The sequence below is a fragment of the Girardinichthys multiradiatus genome, chromosome 2, assembly GCF_021462225.1.
Source record: "Girardinichthys multiradiatus isolate DD_20200921_A chromosome 2, DD_fGirMul_XY1, whole genome shotgun sequence".
NCBI classification, from domain to species: Eukaryota; Metazoa; Chordata; class Actinopteri; order Cyprinodontiformes; family Goodeidae; genus Girardinichthys; species Girardinichthys multiradiatus.
This window is the reverse complement of record NC_061795.1, coordinates 11,784,904-11,809,685: the sequence shown is the minus strand read 5'-3', so window position 1 is coordinate 11,809,685 and position 24,782 is coordinate 11,784,904. Positions and strand designations below refer to the sequence as shown.

At 39.9% G+C, this 24,782-nt stretch overlaps 1 protein-coding gene across 4 annotated transcripts in view; it reads right to left on the bottom strand.

Annotated features, from left to right (window-relative positions):
- LOC124878078 (NT-3 growth factor receptor-like) overlaps nt 1-24,782 on the bottom strand; it is a 112,821-nt gene that overhangs the window by 30,446 nt on the left and 57,593 nt on the right. For 3 of the 4 annotated variants that reach the window (XM_047381852.1, XM_047381869.1, XM_047381877.1), the window contains 5 exons: nt 22,945-23,087; nt 19,502-19,643; nt 18,445-18,557; nt 16,432-16,615; nt 2,067-2,078 (listed from right to left, as the gene is read on the bottom strand). In XM_047381852.1, the coding sequence (XP_047237808.1) occupies nt 2,067-2,078; nt 16,432-16,615; nt 18,445-18,557; nt 19,502-19,643; nt 22,945-23,087 (594 nt within the window). The remainder of the gene's footprint in view (nt 1-2,066; nt 2,079-16,431; nt 16,616-18,444; nt 18,558-19,501; nt 19,644-22,944; nt 23,088-24,782) is intronic. The other variant, XM_047381860.1, reaches the window with a different exon arrangement.

Here is a 24,782-nt window from a genome sequence, read left to right as displayed (position 1 = left end):
GGATTCCAAGGTATATGTAGCTTTTTTCATCATCTGCAATATTGCCTTCTGGTAGTTTAGCTCTTTTTGTAGCAACCAACTTGCCACTCATGGAGAACATTCGGCCACAATGATCTAGTCTAAACTTTCTAGTCTAGTCTTTACTTTCTGATGTATTTTCTATATATCCTGGTCAGGTGGATCAGTGAGTCCTTTCTTGCTCTTTCTTGACATACAGCTTGAGTGATCTATGTACACAAGGGGACTGATGGTTGCTCCACTTCAAAATCAGTATCCATAGATGGTCTTTGCGATGATCAGACCAAGAGATTTCAGGTAAGGTGGGTGTACAAACAGTTGTGCCCAAGGACACTGTCATGAATCAAGCACAGGATAAAAACATCTTCCCACAGCATGTTTTTTAACAAACCAGGAACAATCTGTTATGATCTGTGAATTTTCCAGCCAGATGTAGGATTGCATCACAAAGCAAGAAATTATAAAAAAGTGGCTTAATAATCAAAACATAAACGTTTGGACCAGTAGTCAAGGCAACTGTCACACCTTAATCATACTAAGAACTTCTGGTCAGCTGTCTAAACACAGGTAGATAAACAGAACTAAAAAGAAAAATGTATCAAGTCCACATCTAATAAAACAAGAATGGGTCACCATCAGTCAGAATGTTATGTTATCATGTTATACAGGCCAGAAAGATATAAGCTATGAAGAGGAAGAACTGAAAATATACAAACTGACTGTTAATATACAGTCAATTTCATGATAACATTTAATTAATATTGTTTTCATTTAACAAAGAAGTTTGTGTCAAATAGGAATTGAGGGTTCATTTCTAGAAAGATCAAAAAACAATGTAAGTGTCCGTTTGGAAAACAATAATTTATTGATTTTTATTTACCCTATTGTTTATACCCTACTCAACAACTGATGCCATGTTGCAACATATTGCAACAAGTTGCCAAGCAACGAGTTGCATCTTTCCATTGGTGTTTTTGATATTTATCTGTGTTGATGATCTCTAAGCACGGAAGGCATGAGCGAACTAAGCCGCTGATTATGGCTCGACGGTTGTTTTAACATAGTTACAATATAATGCTACTAGTTTAATCTTGTCTTGGAGTTAGAGCTCAGTTTGTATATCTCAGCAAATTATAACCAATTATCCATGATGAAAAAGTTTGAAAATGGCTATGTGTGGTAGTGAAGAGGTACAGGCACACAACTACATTTGCTTTCAAGCTCAGCCATTTAAACTTGCCCCTATCTCCCAGATCCAAACAGATCTCTTTTAAACAGTGGGTGGTTGTGATGTGCTTAACAGGAAAAGTTGCCCAAGATCAAATACTGGTTAAGGCTGCATACAACTCTGGGGTCAGCCCTAGCTCCAGGTCTCATTACAATCAATAGTTTAGCCCCATCCACAGATTATCCATCAGATTCAAGTCAGGACTCTGGTTGGGCCATTCCAAAACATGAATATTACTCCTAGTCAAAAGGAAGACACTGATGAAATAAAAAGGTTACTTTAAACCCAAGACTATACATTTGAGATTAACAAACTGTTAAAACCCCATACATTAGTATTCATACCAAAACTGTGCCATGACCATTCACCTTTGCATCTGTTTTGTGCACACTTGAGCCTGAATAAAAAAATGGATCGAAGCAGGTACAAATTTGGGATATGATGATGAGCAGAACAGTTAAAAAGCCTAAAATGACCATCACTATACCATTGCTTCTATCTGACATTGAATACAGTTCCCTAACTGTATAGACTGTAGACGATGAGTATCTGTCTCCAGTACTCAAGGACTGGTGTAATTGCCAGTTTTGGATGTCTCTGCTACAGCTGATTTTAAATGGTCCAACTACCTCCTCAATATATTTCAAAGTTCTGCAGAGGCCTACTAATAATCATTTGATTCAGGTGTGCTGAACCAGAGAAAGAACTAAAACATGTAAGATACTGGGCCTTTAGCACTAACTTTGGACACCACTGGCACAGACAGTATCGAAATCTGTGCCAAAAAACTATAATAGAATTCACATAAAAAAGTACTTACCATAATCATAATCTGAATCCATTGAAGCAATTAGAAAAGACAAATGCAAACTGTAAGGCAATGTGCAGATGGTGCAAATATTCAAATATTTATAACAAAAAAATTAATAATTATTTTTAAAAAGTAAAAAAAAAAATTAAAATGGGTTCTGAGAAACTTCTCATCCTGTCCTGATTAATTAACATACAAAGATATTATATATCGCTCAGAAAGGTCAGTGGTCCAATACTACAAACTCCTCTGTATAGGCCAGACCTATTGATTTTTTTCATTTGATTTTAAAGATTATCAGGCAAATGCAATGTAAATACAGTCACTTCACACGTTGAAACTATGACTACTATTGTGCATACACAATCTGACACTAACATAACAAAAGTGAGCAGAGCTGACTGGGTATTTTAGAGTTTTTGTAGGTCACAATGTGAAGATCGAATGCAGAGTATGTAGTGTCCATGTCATGACCCTGATTCTATTGCTGCTATCCTAGTTACGTTTCTTACTACATCATGAGCTCCAGGCCCAAGGTTTTCCATCACAGAAACGAGGTGGCCAGTGACTGTCCATCCTGGAAACAAAGATGAAACATTCCACCCCTTTTACCCTGAATGTGTGACATTTTGAGAGCATCATACGGTGAAATTGGCTGAATGTGCTACCTGGATAGAAGTCAGTGTAAAAGCATTTCTGAACGTTTCGTCAACAACATCAACATTTTACGGAGCTAAGGATCTCTCAGATGCTTTCTTTGCCTGACCACTGTTGAGTGGTTGAAGCAGAGGGTTTTGGCCAACTCTGTTCTTACGGGGTCATAATAATTCCGTTGGGCATTGATAGACTGTAAACCGGGTTCCTAGTATCAAAATCCAATTTCCTCTAATCTACGTGTGTACTAAGGGTGTTTTTATATACAGTGGGGAGAACAAGTATTTAATACACAGTCGATTCTGTAGGCTTTCCCTCTTGCAAAGCATGTAGAAGTCATAAATGTTAATCATGGGTACTCTACAACTGTGAGTGAGGGAAGTATTTGATACATCAGAAAAACAAAACTTAATATTTCGTACAGAAACCTTTGTAGTAACACATATGCAACGTTTCCTGTAGTTCTTAACAAGGTTTGCATATACTGCAGCAGGGATTTTGGACTACTCCTCAAAACAGATCTTCTCCAGAACCTTCAGGTTTCAGGGCAGTCGTTAGTCATCACGGACTTTCAGCTCCCTCCAAAGAATTTCGATTGAGTTCAGGTCTGGAGACTGGCTATGCCACTCCAGAACCTTGAGATGCTTCTTACGGAGCCAACCCATAGTTGCCCTCGCTGTGTGCTCAAAAACCTAGCCATGACCCATCTTCAACGTCCTTTCTGAGGGAAGGAAGTTGTTGGCTGAGATCTCCCGAAACATGGCCCCATCCATCCTTACCACACAATGGTGCAGTCATCCTTACCTCTTTGCAGGAAAGCATCCCCAAAGAATGACATTTCCACCTCCATGCTTCACGGTAGGGATGTTGTTCTTGGGGTTGTACTCATCCTTGTTCCTCCAAACACGGTGAATGGAGTTTAGACCAAAAAGCCCTATTTTTGTCTCATCAGACCACAGGACCTTCTTCCATTCCTCCTCTGGATCATCCACATAGTCATTGGCAAACTTCAGATGGGCCTGGACATCTGCTGGTTTGAGCAGGGGGGACCCTGCGTGTGCTGCAGGATTTTAATCCATGGCAGCGTAGTGTATTAATAATGGTCTTCTTTGAGACTGTGGTCCCAGCTCTCTGTAGTTCTGGGCTGATCCCTCACCTTCCTCATGATCACTGATGCCCAAAAAGGTAAGATCTTGCATGGAGCCCCAGGCCGAGGGAGATTGACCATCATCTTGAACTACTTCCATTTTCTTATAACAGCTGTTGTCTTCTCACAAAGCTACTTGGCTGTTTTACTGTGTACCCTTCCCAGCCTTGTGCAGCTCTACTATTTTATCCCTGACATCCTTACACAGGTCTCTGGTCTTGTCCATCATGGACAGGTTGGAGTTTGTTTGATTGAGTGTGTGGACAGGTGTCTTTTATACATATAACCAGTTCAGACAGGTGCAGTTAATACAGGTAATGAGCGGACAATAGGAGGGCTTCTTCTGAACTGTGGAAGCTCGAATTCTTACTGGTTGTTAGGTGATCAAATAATTATGTCTTGCAATATAAAGGTTAATTAAATACTTAGAAATCACACAATGTGATTTTCTGGATTTTTGTTTTAGATTCCATCACTCAAAGTTGAAGAGTACCTATGAAAAAAATTAAAGACTTCTACATGCTTTGCAAGTGGGAAAACTTGCAAAATCAGCAGTGTATCAAACACCTGTTCCCCCCACTGTAAGCTTTTCCAGTTGGAAAAATGCAGTCTTTTTGTTACCGTGTCTATCATTGTGTTTCCTGTGTTGTGGTTCTTCAAATTCTCTGGCACTGTAGGTTATGCTATATATACAGACAGCATCTATAACTATATGTGTTGGGAATATGGTTCATAGTGCTGAATACCATAACCTTTCATTTAAAGTTATGATTAGGAATGCTAAATTGACGAGGAGGGTAGTAGTATGTGAAGTGAGGGAGGAGCGAAGACGACTGATATTTCGCAGATGAAAATAGGCGGACCGGGTCATGTTATTGATGTGAGATTGGAAAGAGAGAGTACTGTCGAGGATGACACCCAAACTCTTTACCTGAGGCGAAGGGGAAACAGAGCAGTTGTCAATATCAATGGAAAAACCGTTTGTTTTGGATAATGTGGTTTTTGTGCCAATTAGGAGAACCTTAGTTTTTTCACTGTTTAAGTTGAGTAGATTGGTGGAAAACCATGATTTTATTTCAGCCATACAATCAGTAAGGGAGGTAGACGGAATGTTGGGAATGGGTTTGCAGGAAAAATAGAGCTGGGTATCATCCGCGTAACAGTGGAAACTAATATAGTGTTTCCGAAAGATATGGCCAAGGGGGAGGAGGTAGATTATGAAAAGAAGGGGACCCAGGACAGAGCCTTGGGGCACACCGGAAATGACAGAAATTGAGAGCGATAGGAGAGATATGATTTAAACCACTTTAGAGGGGTCTGAGTAATACCAATGGATGAAAGTCCATTGAGGAGGGTGATGTGACAAATGGTGTCAAATGCTGCACTTAGGTCAAGGAGGATAAGGATGGAAAGTAAGCCTGAGTCAACTGCCATGAGGAGGTCATTGGTGACTTTTATGAGAGCAGTTTCTGTACTATGGAGAGGGCGGAAACCAGATTGGAACTGTTCATACAGGTTATTATGAGATACGTATGTGTGAAGTTGAGTTGCTACTACTTTTTCTAGAATTTTGGAGATGAAGGGTAGATTAGAAATTGGTAGAAGATTATTGAAGTTAGTGGGATCTGCACCAGGTTTTTCAGAATAGGATTGATCACTGCAGTTTTGAATGAAGCAGGAACAGTTCCAGTGGAAAGAGAAGAATTTATAATAGTAGAAATGATATAAACCAATGAGGGAAGACAGGCTTTAACTAGCACTGAGTGGAGAGGGTCTAACTGACAGGTGGATGGTTTAAGCTTCTGAAAGATATCTGAGATTTCTGGGATGGAAGGGAGATGAGAGAAAGAAAAGAAATAAGTGGGAGGAGAGAGTTCAGAGGTAACATTGGAAGTTGGTTGTAAACTAAGATGATGGTGAATTTTCTGGATTTTTTCATTAAAGAAAGACATGAGTGAGTTACAAAAGTTAGTTGAGTACAGATGAGGAGAAAAAAAGTCTGGGGCTTGAGTAATATTCTTATATAATGAGAATAGTGACTTTGAATTTCCTTCATTAGAGCAGATTATATCAGTGTAGTAATTGGATTTTGTTTGAGTAATACAGTCCTTGTAGTGCAGCATGTGGTTTTTGTACATGTGTTTATGAACAGAAAGTCCAGTTTTCTTTTGAAGCCGCTCAAGTTGCCGTCCTTTGGCCTTCATGAGTCGAAGTTCAGACATAAACCAGGGGGCAGAACGGAAGAATGAGACAGACTGTAGTGTGATACCAGTTCGTCAAGGGTGGTTACATTATGAATGTCTATTTTGGAGTTAATATTAGTGGAGAGGGAATCTAAGTTGATGTCCTTAATTTTGCGGAAGGATATGATACGGGGAAGTTTAGTGATGGACAGAGAGAGTCTGACATTAAATGAGAGGAGAAAAGGGTGTGTTATAGGTAGTTCATCAGCAGTACGATCAAAAGGGGAGACACCAGAGCAGCAGATTAAATCCAAAATGTGACCCTTAGAGTGAGTGGGAATGTCAGTGTACTGCTGGAGTCCAAAGCCTTCAAGACAACACATGAGGTCTCTGGTGAGAGGGTTATTAATATTGTCCATATGAATATTAAAATCACCCAGCACAATGTTATTTGAAGAAAGAGTGGAGAGGTGAGTGAGCAGAGTAGCAAAGTAATTTAAAAATTCGCTGTTTGGTTTTGGAGGGCGATAGATAACTGTAATGATGGTGGGAGTAGATCCAGACAGTTTGCACATAGTCGATTCAAAAGAGGAGAAGGTAGGAACAGTCAACGACAAGACTTTCCACTTCTCGTTATGAATTATGGCGAGACTTCGTCCCCGGCTGGTAACCCGTGGTTGGCAGATGTAAACAAACCCAGGAGGGGTAGAATCATTGAGTTGAGAAAAGTCATTGGGTTGTTGCCAGGTTTCAGTTAAGCAGAGAAAGTCAAACTTACAGTCCGTGATGAGATCCTTAATGAGATGACCCTTGTTTGTGAGTGAGCGGATGTTGAGCAGACCGAAGTTGACGATGGAGTTGTCGCAGGTGTTAGCCGACCTAGCTAAGCCAGCTAGCACACTGTGGTCAGCAATCCGGCCAGACTTACGTTGAGGGCGGCGAGAAATGGACCAGATGGATTTTATTGCCTTCGAGGAGTCTTCCTGAACATTCCGACGAGACCCACGGTGAATATATCTCCGGCGTGGCAGAAATGTTATATCCGATTGATGTAGTAGTGAAGCCGGCAGAGGTGCAGACAGGTGGAAACGCAACCGAAGGAGCTCAGCAGCAGAGTACTGGAGCAGACCCGTCATAGGTTGGTGAATGAATGCCAGAGATGCCCAGAGAGACACCAACCAGGTATGTATCTTTCCGGTGAGCATTGTAGATAAAAACCACAGGGCAGTTTGGACAGGTAAGCAGAGGTTGACGTTGTGAAACCCGTGAGGCTAACATGCCAGTCTTGACAGTACAGATTAAGTATTTCTTTGTCCAGATCAAAGCGATTGCTTAGACCATATTCTAAGAATGCTTTAAAGCTTCAAAAAGTTGAGTATAATCAAAGGTTACCGGTGTCAAAAATGTATTTACGGCGATCAGCGGCAGCCAGTCGCGCCAGCGTCTGAAACGCTTCTTACTGGAACGCTTCAGTAAATAACCTTAACTGGAAAAGGATTTAGACTTTGCCATCCAAATTTATGAAAAGTAATAAAGTAAAAGAAGTTTCGTTCAAAATTATTCACAGAATTTACCCATCCAAACTTTTTTTTACAACGCTTTAACAAAAATATAGATATTGTTTGCTCATTCTGTGAAGAAACCCAGAAGACGTATATCTTTTATTCTGGTCTTGCCCATCACTACTCAATTTTGGAAAAAAAAAATAGCATTTTGATTTCTACACATTTTGAGCCAAATCTTTCTTTTTGCTTTGAACATGTATTGTTTGGATTCACTAACTTTTCAATAGCCAAAAAACCCCAATTCTATATTATCAACCTTATTATATACTTAGCTAAATGGCATATTCATAAATGTCGGTATACCAACCAAAAACCACTTGTTTTCATTTTTGAAAATGAGTTCAAACAATACATTGAAACTATCAGAGATTCCTCCAATGTTAAAGCGATTAAAACTTGCACCTTATGAACCATTTTCAATATATTTGTGTAATATGCGACTATAAAACATTGTCTCCATCTGTATCCCCTTGGCGGATGTTAGTATGTATAATGTACTCCTGTAGTGTTTTGCATTATATGCTTCAATAAAGTTGAAAAAAAAAAACAAAAAAAACCCCAACATTGCCTTATAGGAGAAGAAGAGCAGGGAATGTGACGTGGATTCAAAGTGTTGAAGAAAACGAGGAATAAATAAGAAGGTAAGGAAAGGAAACGTTTGTTGTTGATTGGAACCTTTTTTTACAGGTGACATTTATTTTATTTATATTTTTTAAGGGTGTCCTCTAAGGATACTTATTTTTCTTTTTTTTCTATGTGTTTTCTAAGTGTTTTAAATTTCTGACTGTATCCTATGTTGCATTCTGAGCCGGATGTCTCAACAAAATTTTATTATGGTCTCATAATGACAGTAAAAATTCTTGAATGATTATTGATTACTTTATTAGCAATCGGTTAGCTGTGGATATGTTAAATTAATTAGCCTGAGACAATTTCTAATTGTAGATGTCAAAATCTCAACACTAACAGTATGTCTCTGAGAGGAGGTGTTCTCTAAACTCTGGATGCTGATTATAATAACTGTTTTATTGACATTGTTGTTTGATACAGTTGAGGACAGCATTGAAGAGTTCATTTTGTGAGATGTTAGAGGAAGTGAGTCTCACACCACCTTGACATCTGTAAGAATCTTGATTTATTTTTGGATAAATGTCACGGGTAAAAAAGAGTTGCAATTATCAACCAACTTTTCCTTTGCTTAACTTCTTATTTATTCCTCATGAATCCACGTCACGTTCCCTGCTCTTCTCCTTCTCCTATAAGGCAAAGTCCTGTGCCGGCTGTGACTGGATATGAGGTGAAAATCCAGCCAATCAGATCAATAAGAAGAGTTTCTTCCCCCAACTGACAAATTCGCCCAATAAACAGAGCGAGAGAGCGTACTTTTTCTGCAAGAGCGAACAGATGGCTGCAGGGGGCGTGTTTTACTGCTCGCTGTGCTGCGTTCAAAGGCTCTTGAATTAAGGTGCACGCCCGCGAACAGAGCTATGCACTCTCTCGATTAAAAGATGCGCTGTTGTGATTGCTTAATACGCTCCTTGGATTTTTGGCAGGAATGTAACGCCATATGTGATTCATTAAATCCTTTTTATCTTGGCAAAAAGACTGAACTTCTATAGCTTCTTTTCAGTCTTACAGACCACTCAAAGCATTCAGCACTGGAACCACACCCAATCACATTCACTAACATGCACACATTCATACACCAATACGCAGATCGGTAGGCAACTTAAAGTTTAGTGCCTTGCCTAGGGGCACATCGACATGTGGCAGGAGGATGCTGAGACTGAACCCACAACTTTCGGATTGCAGGATGACTACTCTTCCCACTAAGACACAGCCACCTCGATGAATCTCACATTCATTCTGCCTCCAGTCCATACATCGGCCTATTTCTGCATTTGGGTTCTTCTAATATGAATGGCATGTACAGTGATGTTCAAAATAATAACAGCGTGTTTAAAAACGTGGGTAAAAATCAAATTCCTTAGAGTAGATTTTATTTTGCATTGGGAACACTGCACAATATATTCTAAATTAAACCATGAAGAAAAAATATATTTTTTAATCACATTACACAAAATGAAGAAAATTGAACACTGGGCTCTTCAAATAAATTGCAATGTTTTTTGCAATTTTTCTTTACCGTCTCACATATTTACTGTATGATATTTACTGTATGAACTGATAAATCTTTAGGATTTATCATTCTTGTAAATCAGTAAATTATTATTTATTTGTAGAACCACTGCTTCTGAGAACTGCTTTCTCTGCATTTCTTGGTTTTGTCTCAGAAACAGCATTTTTGATGTCACGCCACAAGATTTCAATTGGATTCAATCCCGGGAGTCCTGGGATTGGTCAGGACCTCTAAACTTTCATCTTGAACAAGGAGAAGACTGATCAGAGATGCAGCCAAGAGGCCCATGATCACTCTGAATGAACTGTAGAGATCTACAGCTGAGGTGGGAGAGTCTGTCCATAGGACAACAATCAGTCATACACTGCACAAATCTGGCTTTTATGGAAGAGTGGCAAGAAGAAAGCCATTTCTCAAAGATATCCATAAAAAGTCTCGTTTAAAGTTTGCCACAAGCCACCTGGGAGACACACCAAACATGTGGAAGAAGATGCTTTGGTCAGATGAAACCAAAATCGAACTGTTTGGCCACAATGTAAAACGATATGTTTGGTGTAAAAGCAACACAGCTCATCACCATGAACACACCATCCCCACTGTCAAACGTGGTGGTGGCAGCATCATGGTCTGGGCCTGCTTTTCGTCAGGAGGGACAGGGAAGATGGTCAAAATTGACGGAAAGATGGATGGGGCCAAATACAGGACCATTCTGGAAGAAAGCCTGTTGGAGTCTGCAAGAGACCTGAGACTGGGATGGAGATTTATCTTCCAACAAGACAATGATCCAAAACATAAAGCCAAATCTACAATGGAATGGTTCACAAATAAACATATCCAGGTGTTGGAATGGCCAAGTCAAAGTCCAGACCTGAATACAATCAAGAATCTGTGGAAAGCGCTGAAGACTGCTGTTCACGAACGCTCTCCATCCAACCTCACTGAGCTCGAGCTGTTTTGCAAGGAACAATGGGCAAGAATTTCAGTCTCTCGATGTGCAAAACTGATAGAGACATACCCCAAGCGACTTGCAGCTGTAATTGCAGCAAAGGGTGGCGCTACAAAGTATTAATGCAAGGGGGCCAAATAATATTGCACGCCCCACTTTTCAGTTTTTTATTTGTTAAAAACGTTTGACAAATCCAATAAATTTTATTACACTTCATGATTGTGTCCCACTTGTTGTTAATTCTTCACAAAAAAAATTTATTTAATATCTTTATGTTTGAAGCCTGAAATGTGGCAAAAGGTTGAAAAGTTCAAGGTGGCCGAATACTTTCGCAAGGCACTGTATGTCCATTGGCACAGGCTCCCCAAAAGCATCGCATGCAGCCACCAGATGTTGTTCCCGGGAGCCACCAAGCCCCACAGCCCACGGCAACAGATCCCCGAGCCACTCCAGCCCAGGGAAACCCCAAACGCCCCAAAACCCCAAGACCATCATTTTTATCGAAGCAACTCTGCCCATGAGTGATATGGGTAGACATTTCCATATAGCGAGATCATCTTCCACTTATTTTAAAAAGCGGGATGTGGTTTAGTTTTGTTAAGTCTGCCAATCTAGGAGAAACATTAATACTCAAGTATGTAATATTCCCTGACTGTAGTTGTGTATTAGGGAAAAAGAACAATTAATTGGAAGAACTGTCGATTTTAACCAATTTATAGAATAATCTGAAATTCTTGAGAATGAATTTATCAATCCAATTACCAAAGACAGAGGTTTGCGAATGCTGGAGAAAAAGTAATACATCATCTGCATGTGAATTAAGATTGCTACTCTCCTTTGCCTAGAATTATAGCAGGCAGAAAACAAATTAAGAAACTCAGGTGATTTAAGATCATTTGCAGCTGTGGCAGATTTATGAATCTCTTGCAATAAGAGGGGGGATACGGTCTGTCAGGATCTGTGCTTTGTCTGTTTGTTTGGTGCCTTTACTGTGCTTAGCCCCTAGATGGCGTGGAACCTAGAGGAGAGGTGACAGGTGTTCTTCATTCCCTTGATTACCTACTGAGGAGTATATTAGGAGGAGGCTGCCAGCAACTCACTGCCAGAGTGTTGTCCCTTAGTGGTACAGTTCAAGCCACATTACCTTGTCTTGTTCTTGCCTTGAACTTTTAGTAATTTGAATTTTGTTACCTTGCAGGATTACCAGAACCTGACCTTGCCTTGTCGAGTGGAACTCTGCCTGGATTAACAACTTCTGGAAAGAAGCTATCCAGCTCCATGAGCAAAGACTCTAACCACTTGTTACTTCATTGGACCTCACCGGTTGGCAGCCTCCTGAATTCTTCGCTCCTTGGATTACCACTCAAGAACCCTGTCCACCCTCCTCCTTCCACTGCACCAACTTCTGAAAACCCTGGACCGTCTTATCATTCTGGCACACCATTATTCACCATCATCTACCTCACGGGTAAACAACTATTTGGTCTTTCTGCTCCTCCACCCTCTGGCGGATCATTCCATCATCCCAGTAAGGCTGAATTATTATTCTTTAGTTTTTGACCCTGAGTATTCCCTGCTTATCATCCTGTTTATTTTACAGTTGGTTTGCCGGTTCCAGTTTCCCTGCCCACGTCACTACACTGTAAATAAACTCTTCACCAAAAAACTTTGTCTCCTGAATTGCTTTCTGCATGTGGGTCAAATCCGTTAAAACCAATATGACATGGTCATGTTAAGAAATATTTGTGTGTGTGAGTGTGCATGTTTGTCTGTGACAGAAAGAAAAAAGAGTGACAGAGAGGTGCCGTAACAAGAGTAAAGGAGAGATGAGAGGAGACAAAAAGGAGAAGATACCCAATAGCCCTGCCCCGCCCACATCAAACAATGAAACATCCTGCTGAGTTGGGCTCAACATTAGATAACATTTGCCAGTACACACTACTGAAAAACTCTCATACGCACTTTTGAAATGCTCTTACACACACTACTGAAATACTCTCATATGCACTATGGAAATGCTCTCATACACACTACTAAAATGCTTTTAAATTATTTCAGTAGAAACGGAAGATGTTTCAGTAGCAAAGGAGAGACGTTGAGAAGGCCTGTGTCCTTCCTAGGCTGCATTTGCGGACCGATTACGTCGCAGGGATGTGACAAAAGTTGTTTAAATTCGAAGGCTCCTCCAAAGGGAGCCAACAAATGCGTCATTCTCTTTCCTAGATATGAAGGATGGGTCCAGTGTATACTTTGTGGCCCACCCTATACCATGATTCATTGCGTGTCAAATCAGATTGTTAAAACGGAAGTAGTAATGGCAGAGGAGAGAGAATAGCTGAGAATAAAGTTGGATATATTACCCTTTCTGTGGAACATAAATACCTTTTACAATGTTTTCAGGTGAAAATGTAGTTGTGTAAACCTGAAATATCTGTTCCATTTACCAAGATATCGCACAATTGCAGAAATGTTCAATTCAATTCAATTCAGTTTATTTATATAGCTCCGATTCACAACACATGTTGTCTCAAGGCACTTCACAAAAGTCAGATACATACATTCCAATTAATCCAATTATACAAACCGTTGAACAGTGCAGTCAGATTTGGTTATTTATGCAAATTGGATAAAAAGTTTTTCTATCTAAGGATGGGTCCAGTGAATCTTGGTCTATTTTTATATTATTATTTATTAATTATCATTATTATTCATTATTAAGATAAAATTGACTTTATTGATGTCACAATGGAGAAGTTAACTTGTTATGCTGGCGAGATGGAAAAAGAGACGCACACACATTAAAGAAATACTCTATTTTGGTCCAGCAATTCTGAAATTGGAGTTGCAGTAGTCGGCTGCATGGCAATTGTTGACCTATTTGACTGTTCTGCTAACCTCTGCGGAGGCCAGTACATTATTCAGTAAAGCTGCTGTTTGTTTAGGCTTCCTCCTGGATGCTGAGCTGCCTTTAGTGCATCACAAACTACATAAAACATGTACTTTTTCACAACGTCCTTCGGTTTCTACTGAAACACCTTCCGTTTCAACTGAAATAATTAGAAAACATTTCAGTAGTGTGTATGAGAGTATTTCAGTAGTATGTATGAGAGCATTTCCGTAGTGCGTATGAGGGTATTTTAGTAGAGTGTGTAAGAGCATTTCAATAGTGCGTATGAGAGTATTTCAGTAGTGCGTGTAAGAGCATTTCAGAAGTGTTCACATCCTCGTACTCGTCGTCTTCCGCTTATCTGGGACTGGGTCGCGGGGGCAGCAGACTCAGTAGAGACACCCAGACGTCCCTCTCCCCAGACACCACCTCCAGCTCCTCCGGGTGGAGCCCAAGGCGTTCCCAGGCCAGCCTAGAGACATAGTCCCTCCAGCGTGTCCTGGGTCGTCCCCTGGGCCTTCTCCCGGTGGGACATACCTGGAACACCTCGCGAGGAAGGCGTCCAGGAGGCATACGGTATAGATGCCCGAGCCACCTCAACTGGCTCCTCTCGATGTGGAGAAGCAGCGGCTCTACTCCAAGCTCCTCCCGGATGGCCGAGCTCCTCACCCTATCTCTAAGGGAGTGCCCGGCCACCCTACGGAGGAAGCTAATTTCAGCTGCTTGTATCCGGGATCTCGTTCTTTCGGTCATGACCCAAAGATCATGGCCATAGGTGAGGGTAGTAACGTAGACCGACCGGTAAATCGAGAGCTTTGCTTTTCAGCTCAGCTCTCTCTTCACCACAACACACCAGCACAGTACCCTCATTACTGCGGCACCTGCACCGATCGGTGTGTCTATCTCCCGCTCCATTCTTCCCACACTCACTCATTCTTCCTCCACTTGAGGCAGGAACTCCCCTCCAACCTGAAGAGGACAAGCCACCCTTATCCGGTCAAGTACCATGGCCTCTGACTTGGAGGAGCTGATATTCATCCCAGCTGCTTCACACTCGGCTGTGAACCGCCACAGCGCCTGCTGTAGGTCTTGACTAGAGGGGTTAGCAGGACCACGTCATGTGCAAAAAGAAGAAATGAAATCCACTGGTCCCCAAACCTTGCTGCATCTAGAAATCCTGTCCATATAAGTTATGAACAGGACTGGTGACAAAGGGCACCGGGAACAGGTCCGACTTAGTGCCGGCAATGCAGACCCAAGTTTTTGCCTCTGCCACAGCCCGGGCCGCAGCACGCTTGGCCTCGCGGTACCCCAGCAGAATAATGGAGTCCCCGGGAGGGGCACTATCCAGCACCCTCAACAGGGACACCAAGAAGGCCAGGTACTCCGCACTACTGCTCGGCCCATAGGCCGAAACGACAGTCAGAGACCTATCCCCTCTCATCCACTGGGTCAAACTCCAACACGAGACGGCTGAGCTGGGGGGCAACAAGCAAACCCACACCAGCCCGCCGCCTCTCCCCGTGGGCCATTCCAGAGTAGAAGAGATTCCAAACCCTCTCAAGGGTTCCAGAGCCCACGCTGTGCGTGGCGGTGAGCCTGACTATTTCTAGTCAATATCTCTCGACCTCCAGCACAAGCTCAGGCTCCTCCCTCCCCCAGCGAGGCTACATTCCACGTCCCTAGGGCCAGCCTAAGTATCCGGGGATCGGGCCGCAGAGGTCTCCACCTTCGTCCGCCACCAATCCTCTTTGCACCGGTCCCTCACGGTTCCCCCTGCAGGTGGTGTGCCCACTGGGGGATGGCCTCGCGTCTCTCGTTTGGGCTTGGCCCGGCCGGCTCCCGCGAGGAGCAACCCGACAACCAGGCGCTCTCCGGCAAGTCCAGACCCCAAGCCTGGCTCCAGGGTGGGACCCCGGCTCCGCCGTACTGGGCGACGTCACGTGCCTCGATATATTAGTCCTCATGAAGGATTCTTGAACCGCTCTTTGTCTGACCCATCACCTAGAGCCTGTTTGCCATGGGAGACCCTACCAGGGACATTTAAGCCCCAGACAACATAGCCTCTAAGATCATTTGAGCACTCAATCCCCTCCACCACGTTAAGGTGGCGGTTCAAGAAGTGTGTAAAAGAGTATTTCAGTAGTATATATAACAGTATTTCAGTATTGCGTATATTTCAGTAGTGTGTGTAAGGGCATTTCAGTAATGTTTGTAAGAGCATGTAGCATTTCAGTAGTGTGTATGAGAGCATATCAATAGTGTGTGTGAGAGCATGTAGCGTTTCAGTAGCGTGCATGAGAGCATTTCAGTGGTGTGTGTAAGAGCATGTAACATTTCAGTAGTGTGTGCGAGAGTAAATTCAGAATAATATCCCTAACGGCCTCTCCACACTGCAGATATTTTGAACATGCCTCCTTCAATCAATTATTCAGCTACACAGACTCAAGAACATGCATATAATCAATGTTGGTCCTGTTGGTTTTCTATGACTCTACTACTCCTACTAGTAAATTAGTTGCCATGTGACAATATGATTTCTACCAAAAACAGTGATTGATCTCATTAGTCTAGTTGGACTGCTACTATTTCGAGCACTGCTGTATTCCCCAGTCTCATTTTGTGACAGTTGTATAACCAGGAATACTACGAAGCCCTAAAACACTAGTTTTAAAGCCCCTAGACAAACACATTACCATAAACTAAAGAGTTGTTTCTAATGTCTGGAGAAGTCACTGATCACTACTCGGAGAACTGAATATACGACTAATACAAAAATATTAACTGTATTTTGTTTCATGCTATAATAACTGCAGACATAAGCTCTTGATGTTTTGACTGTTACAGCTTACCAGGAAGGGGGACTTCAAGGAAGTGTCCATACACTGTCCTGGTGACCATACCCAGATAGTTGGTTGCTTCCAAAGTGTAGTTGCCATTATTGTAGTGTGTTGGGTTTTGAAATAGAAGGCACCCCTCTATGTCATCATGGTAAACATCCATATCAGTGCGAATGTACTCACTGTGCAAAAGTTCCTGAAAGAGTAGAATAGAATATAAACAATACAATAGAATATAATTTATTGTCCCCCAATTTAGGTGTAAAAGCAGCAAAGTGACAGGCAAATGGAAGCACACACATACTCAAAGACAGCAATAATTATAATAAAAAAATAACAGTGATGGTACAAGGTGACATGTAGCACGTATTAAAGATAGCATACTCAAAATCTAAGAAATGTGAATCAACAAAAGAACAACAATGTTATGTCACAAAATTGTGTCCAATTGTATTTATACATCAGTCCAATAAAAATGATATTATTACATGCTTTTCCACAATTGCTTTTAAAGATAGAAAAACTCCAAGTTGTCTCATCACTTCATCATTTAAAAGAAGGAAGCGAACTTGCGTCTTGTGAACTTGTGAAGTATTGAGAAGACATTGCTCACAGAGTTACAGCTGAATGAAGGAACACTATTATTTGAGCAGCACAGGATGTTCTATGATGTCTGCTAAGACAATGGCCAAAAATATTGGCTGATAGCCAGTTTTAAAAATGGTAAATACTTGACTACCTCTAGTCCTTACTAGATCAAAACATGCCTTCAGGAAAAATAAATTGATTACTTTTGAGCATCACTTAAGGAGCAAGCATTTTAAACCTGACAGAATCATGGCAGCAGGACCTAAAGCTTCCAAAGTTAGATCAGGTAAAGAAAAATTACAATAGCCCTGAAACCAAGTCCCCTTGAATAAATAAATTGCCTTTACTTCAAAACAAATAAATGTCCTTAGAAAAATAAATTTATACACATTTAAAAGACAGCAGTGTGATAAAATACTTTCTCTTCACTCTCCGTTCTAAAATTTCACCACGATCAATATATGACTTTTCCTGAGATTAGATATCTCAGCAGAATGCAGAGTTAAAGTTGCCCAGACCTAGATTAGGAGACTGTTAACTAAAACAATTTATCAATTGGTCAAGTAAAACGACAAACCTTAAATGTATTTCTTTATTAAATTCCATAGAACTGTTAAATGTGTCCTCGCCATTGTACAAAAAATCAACCAGTGAATACTCAGGACATCAAATGAACCAAACTGCATTAATTTCCATGCCTGTTCAAAGAGGATGATGGTCATGTACTGAGATCTCATTAAATAGCTAAGACTAATTCTAAAACAAAGGTCAGATAAAACACACTAACCTCTATCATTAGGTTCATTTAAACCAGATCTAATAAAAATACCTTGTTTACAAAAACTAAACGGCACATTAGCATTGAATATTCATAAGTATCATCTGTTTAGAATATATTGTTCTTTTATGTCTTGTTCTTGTTGTGTGGCTGCACAACTATCCAACTGGGAAGACTGGTGTTGTAAAGTGATTCTTAGCTTCATACCTTTAACATACTGGTTGTTCTAAGCCTACAGGATAGCACAATGACCTTTTGATACCTTGAGTTTATTCTTTAAACCTACGCCTCTGCAGTAGTAACTCCTGTTTGTACCAACAAAAATAATCAGACAGGACACCTGAGCAAGAACCACAGACATATTTCCAAAAACTTAACTTTTGTTTAGGTAAAAAATGAAACTGGATGAATACAGCAACAGTATTATCCATCCAACTACTGTTTTCCACTTATTTGAAAACTGGATTTTGGTTGTAACAGATCCAGGAAGGAAACAAAGACATTCCTCTCCCAAGTGATACTCCACACTTGATTCTGAGGTATTTCTGGGAATTTCCATGTGTCTGTCCCAGGTTCTCCACACAGTGCATATTATTAGCAAGAATAATTTTAAAGGTCTAAGATGCATGAGAGCTTTGTTACAATAAAATCTGCCATACCTCATTGTGATGAAACCATCTTAAGCTTGGATGGGGCGAACCCTGGACAGTAAACTCTATACATGTGTCGTGGCGTCGTTCTGGCTCCTTAAGTTTCACAATGGAGGGAGGAACTAAAGGGATAGAAGAAGACCAGTGTTAAATTTAATTCTTAGAAAGCTTTTGAGGTACACTGTTTAATCTTACTTTATTTTACTTTAACTATTTGCACATAAATAAAAATGTTGAATATTTTAATCTTTTGAATAGAAAATATATTGCCAGGGTTTGTACCCTGGACATGGCAGTTCTTGCTACTAGATAGCAACTTTCGACATATTCAAAAGCTCTGAAAAGGTTCTAGTTCTGGTCACAGTGTTCGATATGTGTGATACTGGCAAATAATTACAAATCAGCAGTGCCCTGAAAGCTATGGTAAGGCTAAAAAGAGAGAAAGAAATCTTGTTTTCTGCTTGCGAAACTTGTCGCAAATACAGTTTGCTTAATAAGGATGATACAGCTGAAATATTGATGCTAAAAACAAATTTCCACTTAGAGGTTCTGAAAAACAACTTCATGTTCTTCAGAATAAAGACTTATCTGACATCCGGCCAGTCAAAGCAATTTAGAAACAAGTGTGTTACTTTCCAAAGGATTTTTACAACAAATCTTTCACTGGTATATGTCCGAGCGCTGCTTAGTTGAATGTCGTTGTTTATATTCAGGAATAGGCTGCAAAGGTAATTTATGGGATCATAGCACTTGACATTAAACATTTTCTATGATGTAACATAATGTGGAGCTTTTCTGGTCAAAATACTGTGTAACAGTTATTATTTCAAATGTGAGTTTTACATACTAACTAATAACAAATGTATCATACAAACATCTATGCTTATTTATCAATCTATCCCATGTGACAATTTGTCTTCTAACACCACTGATGCATAGCAATTGTTTACTTTGTCTCCAGCCAGTTCCAATAAACACTAACAACCATGCACATCACTCCGAACAGAGTTGGATCCTTAAATCTAATATCTGAGTGTCTGTGTTTGTGTTATATGTGTAAACTTACAGTGAACAATTAGGTGAACAGAAGCTTTGGCTGAGCCTACGATGTTGTTGGCAGTGCAGGTTAGCAGAAAATTGTTGTCCTCCCTGCTAACATTGACCAGTGTTATGTTGATGGAGTGAATACTGTTGTTATATTCTTTAGCCTGGAGGGACAGCAGAAAACAAGTAAACAGGCAGGTCGATATTAGCAACAAACCCCAGGTAAGTACATAATGGGAGCAAAGCTTAACAAAAAAAGAATTAGTACACGGCACACAACAACCATTTCAGTGGTACTTCAGTCCGTTCATGCAGTATTGACTGAATCACAGCACTATGTAATCGTCTCAGGGTGAATGTTATACAGGTGTATATGTTCTGAGAGTAAAGCTGGGACCTGGGGCAACAAAGGACTGGGAAAGGAATGCTCAAAAACACTTGTTTGAAACATTCCACAGGTATACAGGTTCATTGAAAACAGGTGAGTGTAATGATTGGGTTTAAAAGGAGCATACCAAAAAGGCTCAGTCATTCACAAGCAAGGATGGGGCAAGGTTCACCACTTTGTGAACAGCTGGATGAGCACATAGTCCAAAAGTTTAAGAACAATGTTTCTTAACGTACAATTTCAAGAAATGTAGGGATTTCATCATCTACAGTTCATAATGTCATCAAAATTCGGATTTGGGGAATCTTGCAAAATCTCTTCATATAAGCTGCAAGGTCAAAAACAAACATTAAATGCCCGTGTCCTTCGATCTCTCAGGAGGCACTGCATTAAAAAGTGACATAATTCTGTAATAGATATTACCATGTGGCCTTAGCAATTCTTTAGAAAACCACTGGCAGTTAACCCAGTTCAACGCTACATGTTAAAGTTAAAGTTAAAACTTAACCATGTATAGCAAAAGCCATATATCAATAACACCCAGAAACGTCACTGGTTTCTCTGAGCCCAAGCTCATCTGAAATGGACTGATGCAAAGTGAAAATGTGTGCTGTGTTTGACAAGTCAAAATTTCAAATAGTTTTTTGGAAATCATTGATGCTGTGTTCTCTGGGCCACAGAGAAATCCATAGAGAAATTTGGATTGTTATCAGCGCATAGTTCAAAAGTCTCATTAGTGTTTGGGAATGCATGTACTTCGGGAGGTCTCTGGTTCCACTCATCAAACCTACGACATTAATATAGCATCTATTAGCTGTCAGAGGTCACTGTTGCATCTAAAGAGGTTTAAGAGAAAAAAATTATCAATCCAATTACCTGAGAGAGAGAAGTTTTTGAATGCTGGAGAAAAAGTAATACATCATCCACTTAAAGACTGCTTTGACGTTCAATATTCATGCATTTTAAGCCTTAAATATCTTTCATTTGCCTGATTGCTGCTGATAATGGTTCAATAATAGTAGCAACTAACAAGGGGGAAAGTGGGCATCCCTGTCCGGTGTCTCACTGAAGACAAAAGGCTATTAATACTTATTTACATCTGATTTTGTTCAATAGATTTACAAACCTTTCAAACAAATGTTCTTTGTCAGGACAGGGTGTTGTGTGTAAAATCTTCAGAATAAAATAAAGTTAATCTATTTTGGGATAGCATAAATTGTGGAAAAAGTGAAACAGGAAATGACAATCTAGCAGGTTATTTCTTACTAATTTTATAAAAGGGAAGAAGAAAGATTGAACAGAGAACCATGCTGCTGCAGTCTGAAAGCATAAGTATGGCCTGAAGATAAAAAGTCAGGAACAGTATTTTTAAACAGGCCAATTCAATTATCAGCCAGATCTTAGAGCAGACTGGCGCCTTTCTTTGTCAGAAAAACTTTTTTTTTTTTTTTTTTTTTTTTGTATGAAGTTTTTACTCAGAAAGCATCAGAAAGCATGTCAAACATGTTACAGGCACATCATCTTATAGAAACACGCCATCTCTGTCTTCTGTATTGCTAGGAATAGCCGTGCTCACTTTATTTATAGATGAGCTTTCACACACAGACAAGAATCATAAAGTATGAATGCTAATGTTATCACTTTTCTTAGAATAGGATAATAATCCTCAGTGATCTACATTTTGACATAAAGTTTAGTGCATTGGCTTGATTGCGGGACATACTGTAACAGGAGCGATTAGACTCCAGCAGCCACACTTAGATTCCGGGTCGGACACCTGCTATTATACATTCTATCAGGTAGACACCAGAATGGTGACACATAGTCTACTGATAAACACTTAGGGAGTGTACATCCCTTGCAGGGAGTGCCAGACATAAAAACCATATGTGACCTTCATTCGGGGCTGTTTCGTCACTTAGATCACCGAGCGGGTTAAGGATGGGAACCTTCATCATTGATCTCTGTAACCATTCCTCTGCCTTATTTAGAATAAAAGTGTTGAGAGTATTGAACAGTTTGAGAGTCCTTTTAAGATAAAGTGATAAGTAGTGAAAGAGTAAATAGAGGTGACGCTTCTGGGGAAAAGAATTTGGAGGAGATCCGAGACGTCTGTCCGCCAACAGGGTGCGGTAGCTCGGACAGTATCTATAAAACCAGCATCTTTATGTAGCTATATGTTTCACAGACAGGGCAGGGAATTATGATAATCACATAACAGTTGGGTGAAACAGTTTCAAGCAAGAGCAAATAACCTACACCGATAATCCAACGAAACCTGGTGGCGTTAAGAAAGTCACCACTATTTTGCTTACAGCCTGAAACATTTTTTGCTTTCAGTTGTTTAATTACACTGGCTTTAAAACTAAAAACATAAAAGAGACAACATGGACCTGACAAATGCTGGACGTTTTAAAACACAACATTAAAAGATGGGACTGATACTGGTCAGGGTGGCTGCCAAGAGTACGGCAGTAACACTGAAGGAGCTGTAGAAATATCAAAAAGTACTGGTTGTGTTCTACATGTGCCTGTCTGGCCTAAAGAGTAGGGTTGCAAGACAGTATTCTTTACATCTTAACATAGACTCATTGACACATTTCAAATCCAAACTCAAAACTCATCTGTTTAAAGTAGCCTATGCACTGTGATTGCAGCTCCACTGTCTTATTTAAATCCTATTTTGTACTTATTTTTACTGTGCATTTTAGTATTATGTCTGGTTTTATGTTAAACTATGTAAGGTGAGCTTGAGTGTTTAGAAAGAAAAAATAAAATGTATTATTATTTTTCTTATTATTATTATTATTATTATTATTATACTTAACAGGGGTGTGTGCAGTTTGGAGAGCCAAAAGGTGTTGTTTATGATAAATACAAGAATTACTAAAGGTAAGAAGCCATAGAGACTGCACAGAAAACCTCCATCATACCCCATTACTGAAGCTCCCTAAGGCTGTGTGCTAAGTCAGGCTATCTACTACAGAAACTGCCAGCTAATGTTACAATTAAGTTTAAAATACAACACAGATCTTGCGACTGTATACTCTGCCTGTGAACGGGTGCATAGTACATACCCCTTCTGTAGTGTTGGAGTGCAAACCCTTAACAGGCCAGTCCAACTTAGGCATTGGCAATCCAGAAGCGTTGCAGATCACTGTTACACGATCACCTTCAACAACTGTAATGTTGCTGTGACTGACACTGACAACTGGTAGGTCTGGAACAGAGAAGCACAGGTTGTGTTTAGAAATGATAAAACACCTGATCAGGGTTAAACAAGGATGCCTTGTGTGGGTGCACAGATAGAAATGAGCCATCACATTTTTATGTGTTTGCAAAACCACAGCTGTGGTCAGCAGTTTATAGATACCCTTCATGGACATGGACATTATATTAATTGTGTCCTTTAGTAATTTATTTGAACCTTTCCAGTTTTTAAGTCGGTTAAATAACATTCCACCTTAGCAATACAAAAACAAGAATTAAAGTGTTTTCAGTCATGCTTTAGACCTGTTTTTCTTCCAGTACAACAGATGCATGATAGAAAGAGGATGAAAAGATAAAAAAGGTGGACCAAATTCCTGGCTTGAGTTCAATTCAATAGTTAAATTAAGTCTGGACCATATCAAACTTTGATCATATGGAATTTGGAATTTGATCTCGCTTATTGCAAGTTTAAATTTCCCATTAAAAAGAATATGTAGAACTCGATGATATACTAAGGAGGTAACTGAACCATTTTAATCAGACATGTAGGCAAATTTGAAATAGCTTTATAATAGTTACACAGAATTAGAGCACAACTTTGGCAACTGAATATACAGTGGTATTCAAAATAATAGCAGTGTGTTTACAAACAAGCTCGGTGTGTTAAAAAAAAGCTCAGAATCCTTAGAATAGTTTTTATTTCATTGCATTGGGAATACTGCACATTATATTCTAAATCAAACCATGAAGAAAATGTATCAATCCTTTAACATCACAGTAATTGAAGAAAATTTGTTCAATAAAATAACAGTGTCTGCATTTTTCTGTATAAACTAAAAAACTCTTTAGGATTTGTCCTTCCTGTGAATCACTAAACAAATATTTAGTTGCAGAAACACTGTTGCTTCACATCTGTGTTGCATGGAGTTGACCAGTTTCTGGCACCTGTGAACAGGTATTCCAGCCCAGGGTGTTTTAACAACTTTCCACAATTCCTCTCCATTTCTTGGTTTTGCCTCAGAAACATTTCTGATGTCCCCACAAGATTTCAATGGGATTAAGGTCCACTGATTGGACTGGTCACTCCAGAACTTTAATTTTGTTGGCATGGAACCAAGATCAGCAGCATCTTGAGGGAATTTGCAGGGGCTTCTTGTTGATAGATAGCTTGCACAGGCATCTTCTAATTGTCACCGTACTCGCCGTTAACCTGAGACCTTCTTAGATCACCCTGGAGCTGATCATTGGTTGAGTCTTTGCCATTATGGCTATGGCTTTAATCCATTCAAAAAGTATTCTTTCATTTTCTTCAAAGTCTATCTAGTTTTGCTTTCCAATTTAAGCATTGAAGAGAATATTTTAGTCAAGCGGGCATCATGTTCTGAACTTCTTTTTACATTTTCTCCTCTCCAACCAACGTCTTAATTATTCAGTTACACAGACTCATGCATATAATTCTGTTGCTTTTCTATGACTCTATTACACTTACTAGTTAATTATTTGCCATGTGATCATATGATTTCTACCAAAAATAGTGATTGATCAGGTTTGTCTAGTTGGGCTGCTATTACTGTATTGATCATACAGTGCTTTGCAAAAGTATTGATATCACTTAAACATTTTCACATTTTGTGATTTTACAAGTGAAAATCGTTGTATTTTATTGAAACATCATGTGATAGACCAACACAAAGTAATGCATGAC